At 38.7% G+C, this 20760-nt stretch overlaps 1 protein-coding gene across 3 annotated transcripts in view; it reads right to left on the bottom strand.

The window, feature by feature from the left end:
- Positions 1-10967: 10967 nt before the first annotated feature.
- Positions 10968-20760, bottom strand: part of LOC124544947 (carbohydrate sulfotransferase 8-like) — a 118473-nt gene continuing 108680 nt past the window's right edge. For 2 of the 3 annotated variants that reach the window (XR_006967578.1, XR_006967579.1), the window contains exons 5-7: positions 19823-20094; positions 14019-14415; positions 10968-13981 (exon numbers count right to left, since the gene is read on the bottom strand). Coding sequence is in view for 1 of the 3 variants with exons in the window: in XM_047123694.1 (XP_046979650.1) it covers positions 14076-14415; positions 19823-20094 (612 nt within the window). In the remaining 2 variants the exon portion in view is untranslated. Of the gene's footprint in view, positions 14416-19822; positions 20095-20760 lie in introns of all 3 variants that reach the window. The other variant, XM_047123694.1, reaches the window with a different exon arrangement.

Consider the following 20760-nt stretch of genomic DNA (forward strand, 5'->3'; position numbering starts at 1 on the left):
TGCAGCCCTCTTAAAATGGTGTTCCAGTACCCATTCAACCTCCACAATGTCCTAGTCCACATCCTTACACCACTTTCAGTCTCAACCCCTTGCTGAAAGAACCCTGTGGAAAATCCAGGTGCAAAACCTGCACGATCCACCCACCCAGCACTTTCTATTCCAGTCCTGTCACAGGTTTATCCTATCCTACCAGGAGACAGTCCACCTGTGAAAGCAGCCATGTCATTTACCAGCTCTGCTGCAATCATTGCATAGCATTTTATATTGGTATGACTATCAACCAGCTGTCCACCAGGATGAACGGCCACTGCCAATCTGTGGCCAAGAGCAAAGTAAACCACCCTGTTGGCACAGCATGCAGACAAACATAACACACATGATTTTAATGGCTGCTTCACTCTCGAAGCCATTTGGATCCTTCCATTTTCTGAACTGCACAGGTGGGAGTTATCCTTAAAACACATTCTTTGCTCCCGTAACTATCCCAATCTCAACTTATGGTAACTACTTTCCCCACACATTCCACCCAACAGTTTCTATCCCCTCTGTCCTATCATCTCCTCCCCATTCCCAACTCCCTCCCTGTTTACTTGCTGCCCTCTGCTAATGCATCTGCCTGCTGCCTGTCTTCTTTACCCACTCCCCTCCTCTCCCCCCCCCCTCCCCCCGCCCCACAACCTCCTGACACTGCACCTGCTGGTATTCTAGTCCCTGAACAGTCCACCACACATTATCTCTCTCCTCACCTGTACACTACTATCCCTATCCTTTCCCCATCCCTGCCCCCTCCAGATTACTGTTTGCATACTAAGTGATAGTTGCATTCCGGACCGAGATGCTGGAATTGTTGGTCATGTGTGCATAAGGTGTGCTTGCTTGTATGTGTGAATGGTGTGTCTCTCTCTTTTACTAATGAAGGCTGTGGCTGAAAGCTTTATATAAGTGTCTCTTAAATGTGCCTGTCTGCAACTTAAATGTGTCTTATTTGTGGTAAGTATCAATCTGTCTTTTTCTACATTTTGATATTCCTACCTGGAGTTTCCATTGCTTAAGTTAAACCTAATATTCATACAAAGAGTATGTTCACTTATCAATCAAGAATTGTTTCAGTTCCCCTTGAATAAATTCCCTATGTTACACCTTATTGAGCTTGAAAGTTGTTATACGATGTTTGGCCTTAGTGCATGGACTATGGTATGTTGTTTTTGGTTCAGTTCCTTGTCTATAGTATCAGTCTTGCTTTCTTGTATTGTAGACATATGTATCAGAATACCTGCTTGCTTTGTTTCATGTGTCACATAAAATGTAAGTAATTTGTAAAGATACTGAGTAAGAGCCTCTGTACCTCAGTACACTGATAATCCTGATTACTCTTTTCTGCAGGACTGATATTCTGTTATATAAATGTCACAAGCACAGTCATGTATCTGTATCCCATAATTAATCATTGCACAAGTTGTCCCATATTAAATTGTTTTTGATGTCTGATCAAGTGATTAGGTGTAGTGAACAACTGATTTGCAGACATATAAAACTGAGGTGGTTTATCCATTTCTGTGTCTGTTGCCTAAGTTCTGCATATATTATTGACAAAGGTTTGGTGTAAATTTGCAGGTTTAAATGGAAATAATTGAGATTTACTTATACTAATCTTCAAACCTTGATCCTGGAAATAAGTAGTTATCCAACATAGTTCCTCGGTTACAGTCAACATTAACTCATCATTTTCTTGTCAACAAACAGCAGTGAGGTATCATCTGCATAGCTTACCAATTGGGAGTTGAGAGGTGGCTCTTCATCATTTACGCACGCTAGGAGAAGGAAAGAGACCAGAATTGATCCCTAGGATACATCTTGCATGAACTATTTCATATCTGTCTTGAAACTTACAAACTGATCATTGAGTTCGTATGAAATCTTTGTACACTGCTAATGATTGATTACATATGTAGTCAGCAGTTGCACAGATACACCACAAGTTTACTCAAGAGTAAGTCTACATAGTCAAAGGCTTTAGTGAGGTCCAGAAAAGTGCCAGCAACACAACTTCAAATACTTTACTGAAGATGATACAGGCTTAAAGTTTGAAACATCTTCTTTGTATCCTTCTTTATGCACTAGTTTAACTGTGGTCCTCTTCAATGCATTTGGAAAAGTGGGTTCTCTCATACTACACTTAATGAGATGAGTAATTTTAAGTAATTCTGTATTCATTTTCGTAATCATGACATTACGCAAACCATCCCAACCTGCTAACCACTTACTCTTTAGGTTATTTATTATCCTGCTTATTTCCTGTTCACTCACTTCTTTGAATTAAAATGGCAACTCTTGAATGGGGCAGAGGTTTGCCTTACCACTCACATTTGTGGTATTAACTGTATTGACAGCTGCAGATTTAAGATATTTACAAAAAAATTGCAGACTTCATTAGGACCTTTAATTATGATTTCTTCATGTCTGACATTTAAAATTTTGGTTTCTGGCATTGGGGTGACTTTGTGAAACTTATTTATTATGTTCCATGAAGTTTTGGTTATGTTTTTGGAAGCTCATTTTGTAAGGTGTTTTTTTCATTTCATTACACTTATCCGATTTAATCGGCAGCTTTGTTGACTTGTGCAGCACATCCAGGTACTGGACATTTCACCTCGGTTTGACCACATTTGATAGAAGTGTCAGTGTGGTGTGTTTTGCACCTTGGTTATGGGTTAGTACGCATTGTATTTCCTTAACAAGGCAGCAAAAGTTGAAATGACTTAACATAATATCATAGAATTTGGCCCATTCGTTTTCTGACTCTTTATCTAATTTATTTTTTAGGTCAATGATGTTATGCTCTTTTAGAGTTTTCCACAGTTTTCATGATTTTAGGGATGCTTGTGTTTACGTAGTCTATTGGCTGAGATTTGTGGTCGGAGTAGTGGTAAAGTCTACATTCTTGCACTTAGCACTGTCTTTAATATGTTTACTAAGTATATTACAATCTACTCTGTTAGAGGTGGACTTTGTTTCTCTGGTATGTGGCCTGTCAAGTAGTGACCGCTACCTGACCACCAGAGCCCACGGGTGCCAGCATCTGCCACTGCCTCTAGGGTTCAGGTCGAGACACAAGTTCAGACAGCCCAGCAATGGCTGCCTCCCATCGCTGCCCTCCAGCCTATAGTTTCTTGATCATTGCCTGGGTAGTCCTGCTAGGCTCAACTGCCTTGCTCCGACTAGCACTCGGTTCGTCACTGCCTCCTATCTACCGTCTGCCTGCTGCAGATGCACTGATCTACATTCATGTACAGTTGTTGATAGATATTTTGCAACAGACATCTGCACCTCCAGCTGAGAAATGATTGCCCACACCTACCCACAGCAGCACTCCATTACAGAGTAGAGTCTGTCGAAGAGCTTAGAGAAGGGTGGCAGCAGGCCTACAGGCCAGGTAGTTCTGTGTTTTCATGCAGATGGACAGCTGACAGTCCACAGGATGGAGTTACAAATCACTGTCAGGATGTGCACTGCAACAGTTTCCTCAGCAGTGGATCGTCAAGCACCTTACGTGCCCCTACATTCCTGGGCTGCAGGTGTGCAGTCTGTTGATGCACCTCAGTTTCTGCTATAGTGTCTATTATACCAGCTTCATCTCAGTCAGCCAGAAAGACTGCCAGTTGGTCCACCACTGAGCAAGTGTGGTCTTGATTGGTGTCATCTTCCAGTGGCACGAAGTTAGCTGCAAAGGTGTCAGCTTCGGTGTCCAGCTCAGAGATGAAGTTGAAGTCCACTCGCAGTGACGTGATGTGCTGCCCCTGCCGCAGGAACCACTCTGCCATCACCTAGCTGCTGCTGTCATTGATCCTGAGCATGGTGATCTAATCATCTCATTTCAGTGTGCTGTGTCCTCAGTTTCATGTGGTGTCCTGTCAGAAAGCCAGTAGTTTGTCCTAGAGGAAATCATAGTGTGTGATACAGGCCTAATGTGTTCTTTCAATACCACTTTTGTATGGTGTGCAGGAATAATGACCGTCTAAATTCCTCTGTGCACACAAATTTGTTCAATCCTGTCTTCACGATCACTGCAGGAGCAATACATAGGGGGCTGTAGTATATTCCCAAATTCGTCACTTACTACTAGTTCTCAAAACTTTTGCAGCTAGTTGACACCCATTTCTGAGGCTCTAGAATTTCTGTGATGCCTTGCCATTCGTCAGAAAAACCTGTGACTATACGCGCTGGACTTCTCTGTATACAGTCGGTATCCACTGTTTGTCCTATCTGGTATGGGTCCCACACACTTGAGCAATATTCTAGGATGGGGTGCAAGTTGCTTTGTAGACTCACTGATGTACCTTACCAATGAGTCAACGACTGCAATTTACAGGGTGGAGCATGGTAAATTGCTGATCTGGGAATGAAATACAAAACTAATGAACACTTAGAAACTTTTATTTTTCTCATATTTGGCAATAATGGAAATTTCTAATTTCATGGTTTAAACAGTATATCTGGTAAACACCTGCCTTCACACTCCACACACTGTCACAGTCGTTTTCTGAAATTGTCATGCACTCTTTCAAGCATGTCTTCTGGTATTCTTGCAATATCAGCCTCGATATTGTTCTGTAGGTCTTCCAGGGTGTTGGGACATTTGCAATATACCTTTGACTTCAGGTAACCTCAAGTAAAAGAATCACATGGGGCTAAGACTGGTGGTCATGCGGGCCAGTTGAGATCCCCCATCCAAGAGATAAGCCTTCCAGGAAACATTTGCCTCAAAAAGTTCATGATAATCCCTGTTATGTGTGCAGTGCCACCATCTTCTTGAAACTAGGTATCCTGTAATTGTATTGCATCAAAAGCCAGCTGGAATAACTCTTGCAGCATAGTTAAGTAACGATCAGAATTCACAGTTATTTTTCCTGGAAAAAGTAAGGACCAATTATGCATACTCGTGATATGGTGCACCACACACTGATGCGCTCTGAGTGCAGGGGTCTCGGGTGAATTTTTGCAGGGTTCCTGTCAGTCCAGTGCCACATATTCTGTTTGTTTACACACCCACTGAGGTGAAAATGTACCTCATTAGAAAAGAAGACATTTGCGTCACAGAGTATGGTTGCAAGCATGTCTTCATGAGATGTTCTTCATGCTACATAATCCAATACTGACAATTTCTTGAACGTGCACATTTTATATGGGTGAAAATTCAGTTCATTATGAAGAACCCAGTGGAGAGAATGTCTTGAAACACCAAGAGCAAGTGCATGTTTCCGAGCTGAGCATTTCAGAGATTGCAGTACTGCTGCTCTAACTCATTCGACATTTTGTGGTGTTGTAACACTTCTCTCAGGTCCTCTTCATACAGGTGGCACATCCCCTGTTGTTCTGCATTTAGCCAATATAAAATAGATTGCCATCCAGGAACATGTCCACATGGGGGTACTGCAAATCGCAAACCAAAAGCATGCTGCACTGCAATGATTGAGTGGAAATTCAAGAAATACACTTCAACACAGAATGAGTGCTCCTCATGTGTCCACTGCATTATCGCAATTGAACAACAATTGAATACAAACCCCCCATCACTCACTATAAACTGTGTCCTCTCTCCCCTCTATTTGACCAACAGTGCCGCCACAACATGAATTCTAAAAAAACAATTTACAGTGCTCCATCCTGTGCTTTGCCTATGATTGAGCCTATGTGATGACTCCACTCCATATCCCTACAAATTGTGGAACCTATTTATTTATATGAGCTGATTGATTCCAGTTGTGACTCACAGATTTTTTGTATCCTATGACTAATTTTATTTCGTGTTTTGCGAGATGCACAGTTTTACATTTATGAACATTTAAAACAAACTGGCAACCTTTGCACCACTTTAAAATCTTATCAAGATTTGCCTGAGTGTTTGTACAGCAAGGCATGGTAAGAGTGTACTTCTGCTTATAAATATGTTTCCAGTTATGTGGGCTGTCAACATCATTCAGTTATCTCTGGGAATGGAAATATGGAGTTTACGTACATAAAATTTAGGCATGCAGCACAATTATACAATTTGTTTAGGACACATATATGCCTAGCAAGACTGTGCTCAGTGACAGAGTTAGAAAGCTGCTGCAAAAGAAAATAAGTACTTAATCAAAGTTTTGACAAGTAAAAAATAAAAGAAGTTAAATTGTGCTATGGTTGAGCACTGTTATCAGTGCTCATTAAATTTGAAAGTAAGGTACCGTCTGTAGATTTCATGAAAAATATTGTTTGTCTCATGAACAGTTAGTCAGTAGGTCAAAGTCATCTATGCAACCAGTGAGCACTGCTGTATGAAAACTGAGGATAACAAATTAGAAGCACAATCCTGAGTTTCATCTTCCAAAATTCTTTCACTGAGGAAGAATTACATCTCCTTTTCTATCACCACAGGAACACTAAATGTCAACCGAGCGAGGTGGCACAGTGGTTAGCACACTGGACTCGCATTCGGGAGGACGACGGTTCAATCCCGCGTCCGGCCATCCTGATTTAGGTTTTCCGTGATTTCCCTAAATCGCTCCAGGCAAATGCCGGGATGGTTCCCCTGAAAGGGCACGGCCGACTTCCTTCCCTAATCCGATGAGACCGATGACCTCGCTGTTTGGTCTCTTCCCCCAAAAACCAACCAACCAACCAACTAAATGTCAGCTGTTCAAATAAACAACACAAGAGGGAAAAGGCTACAGCATCCAACAGGGCACCTGTGCATTCCTCTATGCGTTATTATACTAGTTGCTCAGGCCAGTGCAAGCAGTTATATTGTGGACAATGAGCTACAGCCTCTACATGTCATGGTCCTCTTGCTGTCAAATTCTGATACCTGCTGGGAGGTCTTTCTCCTCCTTACAGGTGTGCTTGTGTTGAAATGCTAATTGTTTCTATATTCAGGCAAAGCCCTTCATGCCAATTTAATGTTTGTGTCACACCACCGATTGTTCATTGTCCAGCAGTATAATATCATGTGTTTTGCTGCCACTGACATTAATAAGTTGCCTTTTCTGGTACAGTTGTTTCGTACCTAATAATGCAGAGTTGTGCATTTTTCCCCAATTAGTACATGCTTCTTGCGTCGATGATGATGTGATGAGGAACTTTGTAATACCACTTGTAGGGTACTTTAAGTCTCAATTAGAGCTAATCCTCTGCAATAAACCGAGATATCTGTCTTTGGCTCAAGATACTTTGATCCCAGGTATTAGGACCCTTTCTCTTGGCTTCCACTGTAATTGTCCCTGGTAAGTTGAAAACGAAAACTATATTCATAGTGTTCCAAGAACAATTTTAGAAAAGAATTAAATTCTTCATCTACTATGTGTCCTTGGTGAAGTTCTTCCCATTGTTCATCTTGTAAGTTCTCTCCAAATAGTGCAACTGAATTAGCATTTATAGTTCTGCTAAACTATTCATTCATTCATCACATTCCACAAATAAGGAGAACATTCATGGAAGTGAGATGAGTTGAGGTATACATTAGTGAAATACAGAGAAGATCGTAGGAAGTAAATCTGTCTAATGTATTAACAATAAATGATGACTATATTGCTTAGTGCTATTCATACTTATGCTACATAAATTTGATTGAGTAAATTAATAAGAAAACTGATACTTTAACAAAACCTGCTGCCTCCTCAATACCACCATCTTTCTCTTTTTAGTTAGACCTGATCAGTGAGGATTATTTACTGCTACTTTATTTTCCATCATGATCAGATACACAATTTATTATATTGCTCACATATATTTTGCAAAATAGGGTCACATTTAAAAATAGATTATCAGTTTCTGTCAAAATGCATCATTTTTTCATTGGATATGTTACTCTGGAGATCAAAGCAAAAGATGCAGATAAAAACAAAATTTCAATCTCCACTCTCACTTCCCAGTTTTTCTACGAAGTCTTATTAGTATCCTATTAGTATCCTCTCTAGCTGTTTAATAATGGCTCACAGTCTGACTGCTATCTTGCATGTTTACTGAAGTACAGCACTCAAAGAGCAGTTCAATGCAGTACTCATTTACTGATATGTCTGTGGCCTGTGGCTTCATTCCACTTTTTATTGTATAAGCCGCCGCCACCCCCCACCCCCAGTTTTCCTCACATTTTGCCTACTAAGTCAATGAGATATTAGCTAGTACTCCTCCTCTGATAACCAACTACATTAGGACATAACTAAACTTTATAATGAAAAAGAATTTTCTTTGAACACTTTCATTTTTAAAATGATATTTAGGTGTTTTAAACCAGAAAATAATAAGGCAGTGAGACAATTGGTCCTGCTTATTTCTAACATTACATTTGTAGAATGATGAAGCAATTCTCAGTGCATTGCGAGTGTTACATAAAACTATTTCTCAAGAGAAAGTCAACTATACACATTGAGGGTAGACAATTGGTACAAAACGTGCTTTCTCTGCACCACTCTTTTCCTCAGATGGTGCTTGCTTTACCCACACCTTGCACTATAAATTTATAATCAACCACATTAAAATGTATGCACTATACTTAGGCATACTGTCTGTAAATTACTTGATTGCTGGACTCCTTACTCCTGAACTGGCAGAAACTGGAAGACATCAGGCTGCCAAAGCTTTGTGTTTGACCACTTCCAATAATAACAATGTATAAGCCCTTCAGCAATCTAGCACCCTTTATCTGGTTAATGTTGTGTTGCACTGTCAATTAGTTCATTTATCTATAGTGAAATGAATACTGGAGTAATTTCTGGTCTATTAAGGGAACTACCTATAACTCAGAGTAGGCATTTTCATGAGATATTTAAGGATATGTGGTGTCTATGTCTTAATTTTACTGTCACAGATGTGTGTACCACATAAGCGTGTAGTGGGTGGACTACATGAGTAAGATGTCCATACATTCATTTCACAAACTGTAACCCCCACATAATGTGTTAATGCTATATGGAAAAAACTGTAATAACTGGTTTCTTATGCAATCAGTAGGCCTATTTCAGTCTTGTGAAATAGTGATAAAACTAATGACCTTTTACAGATAATTTAGTTTTATTATTGAAATACAACAGATTTTTTTTTTTTTTTTTTTTTTTTTTTTTTTTTTTTTTTTTTTTTTTTTTTTTTTTTTTTTTTTTACCCCTCGGAAAATTACAGTTTACTCCTCTGCAGTAATAAGCCACCAGTTGGAACCTCTGGTATAGATGCATCTGTTCAAAGTTTGTGACTTTCAAACAATGCTCTGTTATGCATAGCACATCTATAGAAATATTTTTAGAATTTTTAGTTACCTGCAGATATATGAGAAGCTTAGCTTTCTTATTTAATAAGCTTACCATATTTTGATGGTAAAGTCCAAAGGTTTTACAATTATTGTGCTTTGTGCTGTCCAAGCTGTAATTTTTTGTTTCTCTGCTGACTGCTGCAATAGTGTGTATAATTAATATAAATTAATTAAAGGAAGATTCACCTGAGAAAAGTAATAAATTGTGAGCCAGAATTGCTAGCCACTCCTTCAGTGGGTGAAAGGTGCAGCCTCCCGACATTGCCCCTAGCAGCCTCATCCTGCCACTTCCAGTTCCTGTATGCTCCACCACGCAGCGCTCTTCTCTGCCCCCACCCATATTCCGGTACCCCTCCACCTTCCCTGTCCCACTCCCAACAGCTACTCAGTCTTTTCATTATACCCGCTGCAACTTGGCTTGTCATCTTTACGGTGAATAGCAATCAATCCTTTACATAACCTGGACTTCCCATTATTAGATATTTAAGCATGTAATAGTAGTTTACAGAGTAGTTGAAGAATTGCTCTGCAAACAACAGTGTCCATTATATTATAAATAATTTATTTAAAAACTTGGATACACACTATTATTACTGTGGAACATTAATACCATGTATTCAAGTTATTAATACGTCTTTGTTCCTCCAAGAACTGACAGAATATTCCATAAATAATTTATTTATTTGAAATCATTGAAACTTATTGTAAGTACAAAAGACACTGCCAATACTGAGATGTACTCTTGTTCCTTGCTATGCATCATTGAAATATCCTCTATTGTATACACACAGAGGACACAGAGTATGGAAGTAAAACAAATTCATTACACCAGCTTTTACAATTTTATATTTTCATATTTGAAATTATTTTTTATTGACTTCAGTGGTAATATGGGCAATATATTTTGTGCTCCCTTGCAACGGATTATAATGCTAGCAAGAGCTCTTAAATCTTATGCTTGAATTAAAAAAAAAAGTACAGATGCAGTATATCTCAGATGCTGCCTGCTTTTGTGCACCAACAGCAGGACAGTGATGATTAATATCTCAACAAATTAGATAAAACATGGCAAAATTTAGTAGCAGTATAGTTTTGAATGAGCTCACTTGAAAATAAATAAATGCCACTAGACCAAAATATTTACTTATGTTAGCAGATGTGTGTGTATTCTCTCAAGCACCAAGAGGTAGAAATGAAAATTGACTCCCTGTCTCAGACACAACAGAATTACCAGCAAATATCATTAAGAAGGAAGTTTACATAGTACTACATTAGAATCATGATGTAGAAGTTAAAGGACTAGTTTTGGCGAGCTAAGCTCAAGACATTTTCAGTTCTGTTCTAGTTAGTGCTGACGCTAAGGATTATCTTCAGGTAATATTGGAAGTAGATTAAGACACAATACAACACTATCTATTCTCATCCAGTAACCACTGAAAAGAAGAAATTTATTTCAGCCACAACAGCCTTCATAGATACACAGATTGGTGCATACATATTATTCCACATACAAGGTTTTTGGAATAAAGGAGACCACTCACTGAATAGCAGGAGTATACAGTTGTTGAGAGGTGCTATTTTTCAGAATCAGTACTTTCTCAAGCCAGAGCGTGCACTCGCCCCCTGCCCCCGCCCCCCCTCCCCGCCCCCCCCCCCCCCCCCCACACACACACAAACTACCTATGCCCCTATGTAGTGATGGTTAGATGCACACTGTGTGCCCAGGTGGTACTGTGTGTGTGTGTGTGTATGTGTGTGTGTGTGTGTGTGTGTGTGTGTGTATTCTGGTTTATGATTGATTCTGAAAAATAGTAGTTTTTTTCTCTTTTATGTATGCCTGTGAAAGACCCCATGCTACTGCTATTCAGTAAGTGATCTCCTTTACTCCCAAAATTATTTACATTCTACCAGCTCTTTCCTACATATTCTTTCTAGGATGCTAATGAATAGCTAAACACTTTCTTCAGTTCTCCTGTATTTTCTAGTATGTCTGGCATCTTCCTCTCGTCCCTCAGTATTGTGACATTGTTCTACTATATTTTATAGTGAAACAATTTCCAGAACTTTAACTGCTTCAGTTTTGTTTTCCATTCTGCTGTTCTTTTCTTTATCTGAAAATTTATTTCTTCCTCTTTTTCCTAAACTTCTTTTTTTTTATTTTACTTCCCTTATCTATCATTATTCATTGCTTCTTCTTTGCAACAAACATCTTGTTATTGATATAGTGTTATTCATAACAACCTTCAGGATTTCAGAAGATGAATGTGCAAAAGCTACACGACATGGAAAAAATGGCACCCATCATTGGACAGAGCATCTCTCCGAGCTTCATACATAACAGATGCTGTGGTACAGTTGCACCTCTAGAGGGCAGGCATGTCAGGACATGCAGGCAAATATTGTCATACTGAACTAGTGGCACCTGCTCAGAGGCAACACAATGGACAGATTTCCTAAAATGGGCCACTGTCATTGTGTCTTCCCAGGCAGTGGCAGACAGTTCAATTAATTGTACGCACATATTGATCTTTGCTGCATCACAAATGGTGCATATGTTGAGTGTCTGTAATATGAATTAAAACTTGGGGATGTGCTGGATCCATTGGAATGTTTCTGTTTTGTGTATGTCTTGTAGTCCTCCAGTAATTGTTTTCTAAAACTGCAGACGTACTCATGAATAACACTGTATTGCAATGCTTCTTTTTAAATAATCTCTTCAAAAAGTTCTAAAGTCCTTGAACATTTGTAACAATCAAAGAAAGGTGTGCCACATGAGGCTCACACCCAGAGCCCTGAGCGCACCTCATGAACCGATTCACTCACTGCCTCACTGTTAGTTCTCTCCATACCTTGGCTTGTTATAACTTTTCATTACTCTACTAACCAGTAAAACTATGTCATCTTAGGAATGTCACTGAGGATGTTATAAAATCAGTCTCTTAAATTCTGAGACAGAATTGCAGGTCATTAGTCACCTTCATGAGGTGAAATGTGCAGAACTGCTGGTAGACACACACAGAAGTACAAGTGAGACACCCCCTAACTTTTGGAACTAATATTGTCTGTCAGTTCTGAAAGCTATACTTTTATGTATGTGTTTATCAGCAATACTATGCATTTTGCTGCATGAAGCTAAGAACTGAGCAGCAGTTCTATCTCATAATTTATTAGCTTTCTCACTTGAAATTTCCTTTGTTACAATTAAGTCAAAGACTCTCCTGTACCTTCATCATAAGGGTGTTAGTCTTTTATGTTTGTGTAAAACTTATATGGAGTTTAAAAGGAATCTGTAGAAGCCTCTGGTTGTAGAAGCTTGGGGCCAGCCTGTGAAGTGTGCTCAAATGGTATCATATTCCCCACAAAAACTTGATCTTGGGTATCAGTCTAACACTGACACATACACTTAACTTGTCAAACTGTTCATTGCAACATCTACTGAGGGAAAAAGTAACAATATGATACAGTTTTAAAATAAATTATATTCTTTCTTTACTGGTGTATGTATGTAAGTCTTTATTTGTTTCAGTTCAAAAAATCAAAAGTGGAATATCATTCCCCTTCAGTAAAGTTTTTCTTTGGTTTAGCCATTATGTTATTAGCTGGTACTGAGAAGTGTACACACCAATAAACAACGGATGCATTTATACAGGGTTATTTATAAGTACCTTTCAGGTTTCAGAAGATGACAATGGAAAAACTACTTGACATTCAGAAAATAATGACACACATACCTGGATACAGTGTCTCTCCAAGTTTCAATTCATAATACTCAGTGTAGCATACCAAGTGAGGTGATACAGTGGTTAGCACACTGGACTCTCATTCGGATGACAATGGTTCAAACCTGCATCCGGCCATCCTCATTTAGGTCATCTGTTATTTCCCTGGATTGCTTCAGGCAAATGTTTGGATGGTTCCTTCGAAATAGTGTGGCCGATTCCTTCTCCACCCCCCCTAATCCGATCTTGTGCTCTGTCTCTAATGACCTCGTTGTTGTTCGGACATTAAACACTAATCTCCTCCTCCTCTTCCCAATGTGGCCTAGTCGAAGAGGGCAGCAATAAGCAGGAGGCATATCAAATACAGTATATAATGGAGCGTCGGCAGAGAAGGCAGAGCGTGTGCAGAAGTCACTCATTGGGAGGTGGCAGAAGTCAACAACACATGCAAGCAGGGAACTGCAGGTACCACAGTCAACTGTCTGCTGCATTACACACAAGTGTGATCACCTTAATGCCAAAATGCTTCAGCACCTGATCGAGCATGTTTCCCATTGTGACTCCTCTTCTTCAGTAGCAATGATGTTTACCTGACTTCACTCCATGTGATTTCTTTTTATGGGGTTATTTCAAATATTGTGTGACTTTGCTGCCACTGGCATTTAATTTGGAAGAGTTTCTAAGAAGAATAATTAATGGAGAGACAGATATTGACTGTGTCATTTTGTATTGCATTTGCCAATATTTGGATTATCATATAGACATTTGCTGTGTCAGAAATGATGCTGCTACTGAGCACCTTGTAAAGTGTGTTAAAACTCAGAGAGATCCTCTATACACTCATTTGTGTCTATTTTCTGTACTTTTTGTAGCTTTCACACAGTTCTTTTCTGAAACTCGGGAGGTATTTGTGAATAACCTCGTACAATTAAAGAGAGTCTAAATTTTGTGGCAGAATGTTTTATTTTTGTTGCTGCTGGTTGCACATTCCTGCCAGTTAGGATATGACCAAAAAACAAACATTTTGCAAAAAGTCAGCAACATCAAATATTGGGGAGAGCATTTCTTTCTTGTAACAGTTATTGTGATCTAGCATAGCTGACATACTTCTCTGGAGAGTAATCAAACAGTTCAAAATCGAGCCAGTATTTCTCGTACAGTCTTTCAACTTGCACCTTTGTCAGCTGTGAGAAGTACCTCCTCTCAGCCTCCGCCCCACCCCCTACAGCTGCTCTGTGCCTCCACTGTGGCTTCACGAGGCCCCACAGTCCTGCTCTGCGGAGGGCGAACTCCTGGTCACGCACCAGTGTCTCCACTTTAGCCACCACGTCATATTTCAGGAGGCACGGAGTGCAGTACAAGTAGTAGGGGATCCAGTGGTCGTCGGCCCGCTGTGAAAGGTCAGTGTCCAGGAGGTACCTGTACAGCAATGATGATGCAGCTCTAAGCAAATATTTTCTAGCAAACAAGTCATTGGATTTGTTTATGCAAACAATTTGTGCTAGATTAATTTATTCATAAGAGCTGTTAACTACAGCACCAGTGATTAGGGTCATTAAATAAATAATGCTAAAAGTTATTTTTTAAATAGAGTCATTAACGCATGTGTGAAGTTTCAAACAATTCTGACAGCTGAACTGAACTGGACTGTCGAAATGGAGTCTGTGCAAGACATTCGCTACAAGCAACATACTTTAACTGAATTCTTGGTTGTATAAATAGGAACCACAGTCAACATCCACAAACATTTGCGTGATAAGGAGCAGTTGATAGGAGGGCTATTGGGCAATGGATGAAGAGAGTTAAAGTGTCAGGAAGTGCAGAAACTTGCACTGCTCTCAACATGGTGAATCTTGCAGATGTACCATCTGCAATTAGAAAAAAAGGAGAAATTCAAGGATGCTCCCACCGCTGGCAAAGTCATGATGACAGACTTTTGGGATGTGATGGCGTTTTTCTTATGAATGTGTTGCCAAAAGGGTCAACCATTAATTCAGAGGCATATGTGAAGACTCTGAACAAACTCGAGAACTGTTTTTGATGTGTTGGTCTGATAAGAATCAAAAAGAAATGTACAAGCGACTGCCAGGAAGTATTGGAATAATTTGTTGTTAATTCAGAAATTTTTCCTCAGATTTAAATTCACATCTGGTGCACCTCTCAAGGCCTGTGTGCCAGACTTCAGCATAAAAGTGTTTTTTTTCTGAAAAGAGATCTTACTGCCAAAAGTATCCCCACACTGCTATTAAAAGACCAACAGGGTGTGTGGGAGGAAAGCCACATGCTGTTTGCAGGAATAAGATCAGAGTGTTTGTTGAAAGGCATTCGCTCTCTCCAATCCCAGCTCTCAGTATAGCACAACGTGTTCCTTTCTCTCTTTATCTCTCTGCTACTGGTTTCTGGAGTCTGCCCCATCACTGATCAACTGCCGTGACCCTTCTGAATGGCTGATGGTTTGCTGAAGACTACAAGGTATGCCAAACTTTACCCAAAATTGGACAATATAGATAACTTTAACACCTTAAATAATCCATTTTTCTTGTTGTTTCCCCTGTATGCATCCAAATTTTGACAACTCCATGGGTGCCAGACCAAAAATCTTGCTCCAGAGGGACAGTCTCACCTGTGCAAAAGTCTCAGAACCCAGGAATATGTTGCCAAATTGGTTGTTGCTTCAACCACCACATTTCCCAGACCTGGCACTCAAATTTCCATTTTTTTGGGTGACTTAAGGATTCTCTGCATAGGACATACTTTGTAAATTATGAGAGTGTAATTTGTGCAGTAGAAACATCACTACGAGAACAAGATGACAACTTTTGTCAACAGGGAATATACGCTCATACATAACACTGGTGTAAGACCATAGAACACAATGGAGACTATGTAGAAAAACAGCACACATAAAACAAATGTCGAATGATACAAATTCTAAGAATATGTTCTGAGAAAAAAATTGTGGTATATAATTTATTGAGTGACCCTTGAGCTCTCATATTCACTGCAAAATTATCTCTTTGAGAAATCATTCACAGCTGTATCTGTATTCTGCAAGCCATGTTACGATGTGTGGCATTTCATTATTTCCCTCCTTACCTATTTCATTTGCGAATGGTGCATGGGACTAAGAACTGGCAGTAAACATCCATATGAGCTTTAACTGCTCTGAAGTTCTCATCATAGGCAGTTTATGTGACGTATGTCCCTGTCCAAGTCTTTCTCAGTTTTGACGGTAAATCACTCCATGATGCACAACATGTTTTTGTAGTGATCATCACTAGAGTTTGTTCAGCATCTCCATAATGCTCTTGTGCTTACTAAATGATCATGTGATCAAATATACCAGTCTTTGTTGGATCTTCTCTATGTATTCTGTTAAATCAACTAAGTAATGGCCCCTAACTGATAAGTAATACTCAAGAATCAATTGAATGAGTGAATGAAATAGATGTCCTTAAGAAAATCCCAATGAATCTCAGTTCTGCATCTGCTTTCTCTACTATTTGTATTTCCAGTTTAGATCATTCCCAGGTATTCACACATTACTATTTCCACCAGTCTGTCACAATTAGTGTAACCATATAGTAGTCGACTTCTTTGTCCACCTATGCACAACTTATGTTCAGGGTCAACTGCCTGGCCCTGCACCAGTCATCAATCCTCTGCAGCTCACCACCGTCTCCTGGCATTGTGACCGAACTAACACATGATGGCATTATCTGCAAATAGCAGCATAGAGTTTTTGGCATTATGCACTAAGTGACATGTATATTGTAAACTACAGCAAACCGTGTAACTCTTCCTTAGTGTACCTAAAAATTTTCTTTGCACCTGTCAGTTTCATTTAATTGAGAACACTGAGAAGAACAGTTTCCAAGTTATTCTTAGTAACAGAGGTTTAGGTGCAATCTGCTGATTTAGTTTTCTTTCCCTTTTTTATTTTTATTTATTTTTTCACGATTCAGAACTTTACAGTCTTCTGAATTAACAGTATAAATTTTAACCCTACACAAGCTGAGTCTCATAAAAAGGAATATTTATGAATATAAAGGGAAAGGTTGATTTGGCAGTGTGCTATACTTGTACAGCATTTCCCCACTGCTGCCTGTTTCTTGGCATAGGTCCTTCAGCAGAAATGACGATGTTTATTGTTTTGATGAGTCTAGTTCTAGTACATGTGGTGCTTGAGTAGTAAGCATTTTATGTTGCATTTAGATGACGTTGTTAGAAATGGAGCACAATGTCAAATTGGAAAAGGATGGGGGAGGAAAATTGGGCATGCCTTTTTGAAAAGCCCCATGCAGACATTTATGTTAACTATATAAAAACCATACTCTGGATGACTGGATGGGGATTTGAACATGGCCCATCCAAAACATGAATCCAGTGTTTTCTAGTTCTCAGACTCTTAAATAGAATTATGACCTAGATTATTTACTTCATCTTTGTGCAGTAACACAGTTATTAAATGGAATCTGGTTGATGAAATAAAAACAGTACTGTCATTGACTGGATCTCACTACACTACAAGACCCAAAAGATGGCAGATACCAACTGCCAGCACAATACTGAATTCCTCGACTTCCTGGGGTTGTTCAATACAGTTTCATGCTGTCATCTAATGAACTAACTGTGAGTGTAGCCCAAGTGAGTGTTATAGGAACATTACTTTTTACAAAATACAAGGTGTTTATTTTAACTTGCGACAACTAAATATGTCAAAAACAAAGCATCATACAAATAAAATGTTCTATATGAAAAGTTGATAGTACTAAAGAGGACAACAGTTTGTGTTACAACTGGCCACCTCCTACCCACCCCTCCTGTGGGCAAGGGGTCAATTTTGTGTTTCCAAATGGGAACCCTCATTTTTATCGCATATTTGAATTCTACACCAAAAAAGACTTATGGCTTACTCAGACCATCGTTTCCCATCCATAGTAGATGGCACTGTTATCATAAATATCAAGTGTGCCTGTTTCTGCAATTAGGAACCAATGCATTTTACTCTACATTTCATTTACAATGTAAATGTAATCAATAAATGAAAAGCACCAGTTTGCTTTTGTTCTACAATATTACTTTTATTGCTAACTGGTTTTCGGCTTACAAGGCCATCTTCAGACATTTTAATATGGTAAATGTAAACCTTTGTATACTAACAGTTGATACTTATGTTCAAAATTTACTTTACAGTTGGAAATTTGATTGTGCAGTACAATATGGTTGTGGTTTGTATTCTTTCAGTAGCCACATTGCAGCCAACATGAGAGTTACAGCAGTTGGATAGAAATACGCACTGAAATGAATCACTCTGATGGCGAGGTTTGAGGGTGGCCACCAACAAAGAACATCCTGATGGTTTGGAGACTCACCAAACTCAACACTGCAGGGAACAGAAAACTGTATTACAAACAGATAGCTTGTTTTCCAGAGATTTTGAGGTATAACCATATTATTTGCACTGCACAATCACATTTGCAACTACTCAAGTAATGTCTGAATATCAGTAGCAACCATTAAAACACAAAGCTTTACATTTACATCATAAATGAAATACAGAGTTAGTATTGGTTCTTAATTGCAAAAGAAGATACACCTGATATTTGTCAATTACAGCACCATCTGCCATCAATGTGAAACAACTGTTTGGGGAAACTGTACATATTTTTGACATAGAATTCAAATTCAAATATGCAATAAAATGGGGGGGGGGGGGGTGCTATTTGAAAATACAATGTTGACTCCATCCACACAGGAGGGGTCATTATTAGGAGGTGGCCAGCTGCAGCACAGACAGGTATTCTCTTTGTTAATAGTAACTTCTCCCCTAGAACACTTTTTCTCGTGCGATGCATTGTTTTCCAGGTAGCCTATTTAGCTGCCTCAGGTTGAAACAAACACCCTGTATATGTAAATGGTATAGTGGATTGGCAGTTGATCCTCAACATAAAAAATGTGCTTTGTGCGTAAATGATCACACAATTGCATAACAATCACTGGAAGCAATCACTTCCATTAAATGTTTGGGAGAATGTGTATGGTGATGTTTAAATGTGAACAATCACATAAAACTGATCACAGGATGACAGACTGAGAGTCATCTATAAACATGTTAGTTTGCAAAACCTTACAAAACCTGGGTCCTACATGCAACTGAAGAAAAGTAACCCAACATAGGAATTACATGCATCTAGTTTTTATACCGTTGCAAGTTTGGATGGTTGATTTGAAAACAAAAACTTTGTAGTCATTTGCACAAACTGAAATTCATGTCTGGTTCCTGTCTTCATCCATGTGGAAGTTATAGTCTTGTGAAAATGCTTAAATATTTTTGAAACACCCTGTATAATGGACCTCTGTGTATTGCTGTCATTTGAACTGAAAATTAAGATTAGATTAATTAGAGTGCACAGGGAGGTATTTAAATAACTATTCTTCTCATGATCTGTATGTGAATGGAACACATAGAAATCATAATATTTGGTGCAATGGAAATATCTTCTGCCATAAACTCCAAAGAGATTTGCAGAATATGGATGTAGGTGTAGAGTACACATGTGTGTCCGAGTCTTTCGCGACGGCATTCATGAATAAAGCTTTCTCGGTTTTCAAGCTGCATCAGTTCGAATAAAATGCTGGAGCTTTTGAGAATTTTATTCAAATTGATGTTGCTTGAAAACCGAGAACGTTTTATTTTAGAGTACACATAGCTTTTTCTGGATGTGATTATAGCCCTAGTGCCACTTAACAACTAGTATCTCAAGAGTCTGTTATTATAAAACATTTTGTACCATAATGTTATTAGAATTAAGAATCAAATAACCTTACAAATTCCTCAAATGTTGGTTCAATGCCAACAGGCTCTGGTAGTGCAGCATCTCTCATGTACTGCCCTGGATTCAGTAGTCTCATAGTTTTAGTCGAGTTTCCTCCGTGTCGGTAACGGGCTACTATTTGTCTTCCGTAGCTCAGGTAGTAATGTTTCGTTCCATGCTCAGCACCAATTTGCATATTCTCAAGTTTATCACGATAAGCAGACAGAATTCTTGAGAATGGATGACGAACAACTAATAACTTTAGTGTTGTCAAGAATGCCTATGGATAAATATGCAATTAGTTTATTCATAGTGTAGTTGATGTTTATGTGAACAGAAAAAAGAAAATCAGTCAAAGAACTCATATGAATAAAACAAAAACAAAAAAACAACAAGGTAATATGCTAGGTTCTTCAAGGAAGAACAGAAATATTCCACAAAAAGACAGCTAGATTATGAATATTGAGAAATTTCATGCATAATTGTATTTCACATAATCTGTAGTTTGATATGACATGCATACTGTAAACCAGTTACATCTACTCATCACTAGTGTTCATAATAATTACAGAATTACCTTTGAGATTTTCATTGTAATGTGCACTGCAAAAAGTAGTAACAAGATTCATTGAAAATAATCAGTGTTTGAAATTATAATATGGACAGATGAAGAGTCTACTTATCAAGAGAAAATACATACACTGATGGAAAAAATAATCACAACACCATAATTTAATTAAGGCAGACTAATGAAATTTCAGGCATAGATTTGTCTAGGTAACATATGTAGTGATTTACACTGCAAGATCACAGGTTAATGTAAGCAAGAGATAAGCAATTGCAAATGTGAAATGTTGGTATATTAACAACAGGTGTAACCACCAGAATGTTGAATGCAAGCATTCCAACATGCATGCGTTGTGTTGCACAAGTGGCAAAAATCTCA

This window comes from Schistocerca americana, chromosome 8, assembly GCF_021461395.2.
Source record: "Schistocerca americana isolate TAMUIC-IGC-003095 chromosome 8, iqSchAmer2.1, whole genome shotgun sequence".
Classification (NCBI taxonomy): Eukaryota; Metazoa; Arthropoda; class Insecta; order Orthoptera; family Acrididae; genus Schistocerca; species Schistocerca americana.